Below are 9285 nucleotides of genomic sequence, written 5' to 3' on the forward strand. Positions count from 1 at the left end.
ACTAATAGATAAATAGGTACATACTTATATACAGAGAAAACACCCATGACTCACGAACAAATATGAGTGTTCATCAAACAAAATTTAGAAAACCCAAGAGGCCTAAGAAGGAAATTGATAGAAATAAGACGTAAAATCTAATTCATCGGTCTAGCTTACGGTAACATCTAAACCGATGAGTCTCCCGTGTTCTCATTGTTCGTTTTTGTTTTATCTTTATTTTTACCGCTACACGGATCAAGTTACTAACTCCTAAAGGTCAGCTTATAATTATCTTGGTGTATTGTTTTGTGAGTGAGCACGACTTTTGGGTTTTTATGACTTAACGACTCAGTGTTATTATACTATATTACAGGTATTAGTCACTGGTAAAAATGTACTCAGCGCGTTATCGGCCATGTAAATAAACCGAGTTGATTTTTAAAGAAGAAACAAAAGTGCGCCTGAGAATGTATGAATGTATTGTAACTTGTATGAATATGATAATCGTTATCTTCGAACTGATGGCCTGAAATAGTCTGCAAGGAGGTACAAAATTCATTCAGAATTGCTACTGAGACTGTCGATTGGGGTCGCTGAGAAACCGTAAAACGGAGTCACCAGAAATCGCGGGGTGAATAGAGAAATTTTGAACATTTTCTTTCAAGGTGTTATATTTAAAACCGTAAATCTAATTAGATTTTTTGGAATACGTATATAGTAGACTATTTATTCGCTTCGTATGTCTTATCACTGATCAGTGCGCATGAATTAAAATCCATTGTTTAATACATTAGGTTAAAATGCATTCGCACTGCTCAGTGGTTAAAGATACGAAGGGTTAATTAAAAACAACACCATCTTAACGCCATTAACAACAGCGCTGAGCTAATCTTGATAGTTACGTTTAGGCGTTAGAGCTAGCGTCTCTCTGCGTTGTAGACACGCGAGTCTGTATTTGTGCTATTTTGAAAGTAATCCAGAAAAAAAATGAAAATAAAAGCATTAAGTATAATTATGGTTATCGAACCTGCTCACAAAAATGCGACATGTAGAAGAGAACAGCCGGAAAGATATACGAAAGCATTTTTTTCAACTTCAATCTCTGCTTCACTCGTGCTTTTACCTCGCTCGGCCTCTCGCCTGGCATTGTAAAAAAATGTAGCTTCTTTTTTTGTATTACGTAAGTCCCTTCTGATACCTGTAATTTATTCGTGCACTACCTGTTTCTAAATATTTTTATCTTGCTACCCTAAGGTTATCGGGAAGAGATCGCTTACTGCTACCTTTATTTACAATGTAAATCTGTTGTTGCATTTGTTTTCTTTTGTAGTGCAACAAAGTGTATATTATTATTGTATATTATCGCTCACACTGTTAACTGTACGTCGGTGGACCTTATGCCTTTTGTAATAAGGTCCACCGATATACAGTTAGGAGTGCTGCTGTTTGCTGCTGCTACGTCAATTCATGGGATTAGTTGTCAAGCGGACCCCAGGCTCCCATGAGCCGTGGCAAAATGCCAGGATAACGCGAGAAGGAAGAAGTGTTGCTATTTGTATGTACTATAAGTATGTATATTTATTTGCAGATAAATGAGTTGCCGAAGCCGTCGTACCTGCAGTGCAAGATACGCGAGCTGCAAATCGGCACGCTGCGCGACATCGAGACGGCGACGGAGGACACGTCGATCATCGACGCGCTCAGCAAGTTCGTCAACCGGCGCGTGTCCGCGCTGCCGCTCGTCGACGCCGACGGCCGCCTCAAGGACATCTACGCCAAGTTTGATGTCATTGTAAGTCACAGACAAAACATCCTCCACACTTAGCATAGTCGCGCTACCCCCTCTGCCACGCATACGGTAATTTTACTCCATGTTCGAGTCGAAAGTGTCTTTGTGTGACGTCCGTGTCTTTGAACGGACAAATCACGGCACGGGACTTCGCTCACCTCGTCCCGCGCACCCCCGCATTTTTGGCACCCCAAATAATTGTTCTAAACTCAGTCTAGAGGATTCCTAGTCTATATTGTAAGTTAATACCTAATATACCTATGTACACTCCTACAGCCTACAGAATATATTAGTGCACAAGTTTTCATTCACGAATGCTTTTCTTATCTATTCGACCAGCCATAAAAACAATTGTGTTTACGTTATATCACCTCGAAGCGACTATATCTCTCAGTAATTAATCACCATTGCATCTACAGCCTACAGAATATACTAGTGCACAAATTTTCATTCGTGATATCAATCGATCCGGTTTGTTGTGAGGATCAACTGTTTGTATGAGACCGAATGAGAATCAAAGTCTAACATTTATACAAGCGCTGTTGTAGTATGAAATAGCGGGTCACACCTATTAAGCAAAAAAAAAGTGGATGAAGAATGTAATTGCGGCTGTATTGCAGCTGGTTATCTGTAATATTTTAATTTAATTTACTTGTTACAGAATTTAGCTGCAGAAAAAACTTACAATAACTTAGATGTGTCCCTCAAGACGGCAAATGAACATCGAAACGAGTGGTTCGAAGGTGTTCAGAAATGTACGCTGGACGAAACGCTATACGAGGTCATGGAAAGGATAGTGCGGGCCGAGGTATGTTCTCTGTCAAGTATTTAATGTGAAGTTTTGCAATTCAAATTGCATTAGAAATAAATTATTTATTAGGAACTGCTTGCGGCTTCCTCAGTGTTATAATTGAATGTTGATTGATTGAATTTATTGTTATGAGACAAGCTAAGCCCATATATGTATATCAACAAAACAGTCAATCCTAAATCTGCCGCTGGACACCCTGAAAATATTTAGATTTACAGTTCACATCTAAACTTTAACCTAATTCATCCAGGAAACGACAAAAACGTGTTCGTGGTCAAACTAAACCATGACTCATCAACATATAAACACAATGCCAAACATATCAATTGCAACGATGGTGAAAGTGTTGCTAATACATACATATGTAGTATGTTAACACCCACAAAAGAAACAAAAGGCGTTATTAATTAGAGGCGTGGACTGTTTTTAATCTTAAACTAGGTTAAATAACCGTCCGCAACCTTTACACACAAACAACTAAATCGGTTAAGAAGTTTATTTTATGCACTTATAATTAACATAAAGTCATTTTTGTCGGTTCTAATTGAATTAAACTTATACTTACAATTAGACTTTATATGTTTTCATTTCAGGTGCATCGTTTAGTAGTTGTAAATGAGGAGGACAAAGTAGTTGGCATTATATCCCTTTCGGACTTGCTAATGTACCTCGTCCTTAGGCCTACGGGCGAGTGTGGCGGCAGTGGCACTAGCCTACGCAACGAACACTCTATCGAAGAACAAGACGAAATCAACGGTCGGGAGGCAAACGCCGTAGAAGCGGAAGAGGTGGAGGCTGGCGGAGAGGGCGCCGACGAGCCGACCAGCGCCGACGAGGGCCCCAGCGTCGACGCCGACCCTGATTCGGCCCTGGTCGAAAGCGACACTGGACCGAGCAGCATTGAACGCCAGCATCAGTAAAGCCAATGTGATTTATTTTCATGTAGTTAGCTTAAGTTTCGTACTGTTAGAGGCAGCGCTTCTGACTGCGATCGTCGAGCGGTGATGACTGTTTACAAAACGGTTGTGATTTGAGGTCAAATTATTATCGATTGTATCTATTTGACAGTTGCTTATGATCGTCGCCCCTCTTCATTACTTTTTGATACAAATGGTTTACCCTTTACCTACTAATAAAAAATGTATTTATGTGTATACGAACAATATATAAATTTAACAATGAGCGCCTCGTTTAATCAACTTTACAATCCAAAAAATATGACAAAACACAACTGTGTAGAGATGTAGCGAACAGAAATATTTACATAATTATTTATAAAAACCTAGAGGTATACTGCTTAGGCATTGTAACTTGCAGATAGTTAAAGAACTAAATGTACCACTACCTCTACATAACGTAATTGTTAACAACAATCAAATCGGTACAAGGTTTGTTTAATTTTTACATCATAGTCGTTTTCTTTTTGTCCCTAATAAATTAATTGTCTTCGTAATAAATTGTATCTCCAATGTAATATGTATGTCAGTAGTGACATATTTGAAAATAGTTTTATGAAAGTAGAACAGCTGTAGAATGGTAATTGTGAATAGTATTTGTAGATTGTAACGGTTATTGAATAAGGCCCAGGTCGCATCTCTTTTTGAATAATTATACATATTTTGTAGCTACATATTATATTTTTCTGTTAGATTTTATTTTTTAGTACGTAGGGTGGTATTTATGTATATTATATTTCATTTTTGTTTAGTTGGCTCAGCTGGTGTGTCTCCTTTTTGTTTAGTTTTAATTATGGTCAGTGGGCGTTATCGCCTCTAGCGCTGATCGGGAGATCACTCGCGCGAGACTTACTATAGCACTTTGTACATGTTGCATGACAATAAGTAACATTTCAATGTTGTATAAAGTTAGTTCAAATAATCTATTCGAAATCAAAATGAGAGTACGCTTGCACGTTTACATACTGTTACATTTTGACAAAATAAATTCGGTAGTTTTAGATGCCAGTAATGGACAGTGCAATGATAAGTTTTGGCCTGCTAGCCTACCTTTCGGCCTGCTAGCCAGTCACGCCTTTTGGTTACTGTAGGGAGTAGGAAGAAGGAACCTACGAGTTTCTTCATTTTGAAATTGCATAGCGTTGAAACAAAAATTTCAGAGGTACCGGTGTTAGGCCAGGAGGAGGTCATTAATAGGTTCCATATAAAGTTCACTAAATGTATAAATATAAACTTTAATTTCTTTATATTGATTTTAAATGTAAGAAAAACTAACGTCAATTAGGTTATATTATTTATCTACATTCAAAGACAAAACTATTTGTTAGAATGTTCGTATTGTGTGCGTGTGATACAATCCGAGAACTTGTTTATAATGTTTACATTAATTTCAGTTCACACTATTTACTGAAGCCAAATACAATCAACCTATAATTAAGATTTATTTACAGAGTGGCTAAAAATAACTGCATTCCCGTAGCCAAGGAGGGTTTGGAATTATACTGAGCAACTTTTACTATGGGACCAACCCCGAAATAGCGAAAGAGAAAATTTAGTTTCATACATTTTGGCTGGTCCATTTTCTATGGGAGGGTAATTTTTTATTCGCGATTTCGGGTTTGGTTTCGTACTAAAAGTTGCTCAGTATAATCCCAAAACCTCCCTGGCAACTGGAATGCAGTAATTTTTTAGCCACCGTGTATATTTGAACCAGTAAGAAAGCTGCGTAGTATTAACTCATTCATTGCCAGCGCAAGCTATGCGCTTCGACCGTAGCCGATAACACGGGAAAACCCATTTGTAATGAAAAGCGCCCACGGACAGGGAACCCACCTAGCGGGTCGCTGGCAGTGAATATGTTAATGTTTATTGCAATAACCACAAACGACAAACAGATAGATAACGCAGGAGTCATCCCATAGGAAACTAGTCGACTTTTTATAACTACGATTAATCTAATCAAAGGTAATAATTATTACGTTATTGGAACCGGCCCGTAGTAGGCTAAGGCCCAGTTGCACCAACTTTAACAGACTGACTAACGTCAAACAGCATTGAAGTATGAAATTTCCCATACAAAATGAAATTTAGCGAACGCTATAACAGTGACAGACAGTTTGGTGCAACCGACCCAGTCTTGCTTCGGGTTCGTTAGCTGTGATTGGCCATTTACTAGGGTTTATTTTAGCCGGTCGGATCGCAGACGCAATTCGACGCTCAACTGAGAGACATTTTTATCGACATCATTCCCAGAAACGGTTCGTTGCTTTGATTTTGCTTGTCGTTTGTCGTTTACTTGTTGATAACACGAAAGCATCTCATGTCGTCAAAATCTTCAGGATATCTGTAATCATTTGGGAACTGTAAACTTGTTTTTAGTTTAGCAAGTTACTAATCATATATCTACCGGAAAAATATATGTCGATGTTTATCTATGCGAGTTTTCACTACTTTAACATGGTATAGAATGATTTCAGGAGAGCTGGCACGACTGAATCGAATGAGACTATCATTAGACGAAGCTATTTAAAAAAATAGATAAAAAAGTGAATGTGTTAAACATTGTTAATCGTACATAAAACCAAGTGGCTACGGGGACAGTTGGCTTTCGCTTCATCTTTTGAATATCCTGTATCTATGAACCCATTTTTGCCTCCTGGAATAATCTATATTTTTTTCCGCTATGAAGCTCTATAAATTGAGTGCGATGAATGTCGAAAATTACCACGGAAATACCCAAAAAAACCTAACACTTGCCTTCCAAATCACTAAAAATCCAACAGTGCATCTTTTTAACCGACTTCCAAATCTCAAAAGGAGGAGGTTACCAATTCGGTTGTATATTTTTTATAGGTAAATATGTATTATGGATAGGTACAAACATAATTTATAAGTACGTTTTAGTACCGTGATTGTCCCCTTTCTTAGTTGCGTCAATTGAAACAGACCCTAAAAAGAGCAAACGATGTTGCGATTTGATTAACCAAGTTTGTCAGTAAATAAAAACACAAATAAAATTTACTCATCCCTTTCTTTTAGGTGCCATACTATCTTTGTGATACGCTCTCTATCTAAGTTTGAAATGAGAGTGTATGGCAATACTATACCTAGTATTGTTTTGGCAGGAACCTCATGTGGTTAGTTAGGTTAACGTCCTGTTATCGATAAGTACACCTATCTCAGTGGTACAGTCGCCATCAGATATATCGGAGCGGCCAAGGTGTTCATAAATATCTGGGCACGCCTCTGTTGTCAGGGCGTTAGAGTGCGTGTTCAGATATTGTGAACACCTTGGCCGCTCCGATGTAGGTATCTGATGGCGACTGTACATCACTTGGTGTAATTTCTTAAAAACTACTTATACAAATCGTATCATGCGTGGAATTTGTGTGGGATTTTTTTAACAAATTATTAGTTAAAAATCACACCCGGTTTTTATCCGTATTCATCTCGGATGACGGTACTCAACTAAGCCTGTTATAAAATATTACAAAGGTGTAGGTACATTTATGTTTGTCTACAATAGACACATTAATAATATTAAAATAGTTATGTTTTTTAATATAAATTCATTAACATCCATGTTGTTTAATACAAGTTATATTAATATTGAATAATTTTTTGCACAAGAACTCCACCATTACGAGTAAATGTGCAGTTTCCCCCCTTTTTTGTTGAACAAGTGTCGTGTTCCGAACAAAATGAATAATTGGCGTGATGAGGCCATTAACTCTGCACTCTGCTGTAAACGAATGCTGTTGCTTATTACACAGCGTACATTCGCCTGCAATAATATGTTACACAGCGAAGGTCGCAAAAATATCTGACACGATCTTATTTATACAGCCATAAGAGCGTGTCACATATTTTTGCGGCCTTCGAAGAGTTGCAGGTGACTGTACAAGTACCTAGCCAAAATGCTAATCGTTTACGCCGTAGCGAATGAAACGCTAATGTCTCTGTCGCACTAATACTCGTATAGAAGAGTGAAAAAAAAATTGCAAAAAAAACTAGTACATATTTGTTTTACCAAATTTGTCGGCATGATTAATTTATATACCAATGTCAGATTGCAGCTTTCTAGCACTAAAGATCACGAAGCAAAGTCGCAGACGGACTGACAGACAGACAGACGGACATAGCAATACTATAAGGGTTCCTAGTTGACTACAGAACCCTAGTGAATAGGCCACCTACATAGATCCGATTTGGTAAATAAATCACGACTTGGAAGATATGTGAATGTGGTGCATCGCGCACTATTACACTTACACGATGTAGGTATTACAAATTTCTGTTAATATATTGTCTGTTCTGTACATATTAAATATGTACATGTAATAGGTGTATGATGTGTAGGGTGTAGGTGTGTAGACCAGATTTAACCGAGCGTTGTGCCGGTGGAAACAAAACATGGATTGGATTTTTTTAGTGTTCCGTACAAAACTGTGTTCACGGAACACTTATGGGATCACTTCGGTCTTGTTCTTAAATATGTATATGTGGCATGGCTTAATACAACAGTAGAACAAGATGGCCAAGTTCGAAATGTACCAACAGATTTTATTAGAAATCTTTTTATTAACTACAGTTGATTCGTTTTAACGAATTATTTCAAGAATTAATAATAATGTCCCTATATCAAAAATATTTTTTATACATATATATTTTAGTCTTGTATCAATAGACTTTAACTATGTAGTGTGATGATGGCAGTAGTTATTAAATTAGATATTTATTTAGTACCGCGAAGTCGGTCGTATATAGCGTCGCCGACGCGGCCAGCTCGCGGTCATCCTCACTTGTTCTGCAAGTATTATTGAATGTGTTATTAATTTATAACTAGATTAATAGGTACGTTGGCATTTAAGCTTTTTAACGCCAAACAGAGATAACTAAACTCCAGATGTACCTGTTATTGTCATGTTTAGCTCGTGATAAAGTGAAACTGAATACAAAAATAACTTCATATCATATGTTAAAAATACGGAAAGAAAAAAATACATGTTTTATCACGCTATAATAGTAGCCAATACCTAACCATATAGGGATATTGGTCAAAACATAACGTATAAAAATCAGTGTAAATAGATTCTTAGCGCAAGATGAGTCAAACATATTTTTGTTTTTAAATTGGCGTTTAAAAGATTAACATGTCACCAAGTGTTTGTAAACTCGGCGTCTTATATTTTAAATACTTGTAAAATTGAATAACAGAAAAGTATTTGTTTAAGAGCCGCTGGAGCCCACGCGCCTGCGTAATGCCACAGTTGTTGGCACGAGAGGAATGTGTCTCCGAAATCCTTTAATACTCTGATCAGTTAAATTTCCAGACTTTATGCGCACTGGTATGGAATTATTAATCTTATTACAATAAAATTGGATTCCAATATTATGACACTGTTTAGTTTGTTACCTCTGATTCTTACCCACTAACATCAGAATGAAATCTGAATGATGTCATAATTTAGTTACCGTGCGTGTCGCGCCAATAGATGTACGAACAAGTACGAGCGAAATGCACGATATCTGAATTATATCATTTAGATGTCATTCTGATATCTGTGTATGTTCGAATTGGCCTATTACTCATTAAGAGATTACGATATTTTTGATTGATTATCGCCGAAAGATCCACTTGACCCTACTGAATTTATATTAGAACAGGACTGTTATAAAACAAGCCTTAATATGCAAGAAAATATTATTTTAAGATTATCTGAGGGAGTCCCGGCCCCCGGGAGTCT

The 9285-nt window shown here is 37.3% G+C and overlaps 2 protein-coding genes across 2 annotated transcripts in view; one reads left to right on the forward strand and one right to left on the reverse strand.

Moving 5' to 3' along the window:
- The window catches only part of LOC134679373 (uncharacterized), an 87059-nt gene extending 83557 nt beyond the window's left edge, over nt 1-3502 (forward strand). Inside the window, exons 14-16 of the mRNA XM_063538273.1 lie at nt 1571-1774; nt 2433-2579; nt 3176-3502. Of these exons, the coding sequence (XP_063394343.1) occupies nt 1571-1774; nt 2433-2579; nt 3176-3502 (678 nt within the window). The remainder of the gene's footprint in view (nt 1-1570; nt 1775-2432; nt 2580-3175) is intronic.
- The window catches only part of LOC134679259 (uncharacterized), a 452522-nt gene that overhangs the window by 1322 nt on the left and 441915 nt on the right, over nt 1-9285 (reverse strand). The gene's annotated exons all lie outside the window — the stretch shown is intronic.

The sequence above is a fragment of the Cydia fagiglandana genome, chromosome Z (assembly GCF_963556715.1).
Source record: "Cydia fagiglandana chromosome Z, ilCydFagi1.1, whole genome shotgun sequence".
Taxonomy (NCBI): Eukaryota; Metazoa; Arthropoda; class Insecta; order Lepidoptera; family Tortricidae; genus Cydia; species Cydia fagiglandana.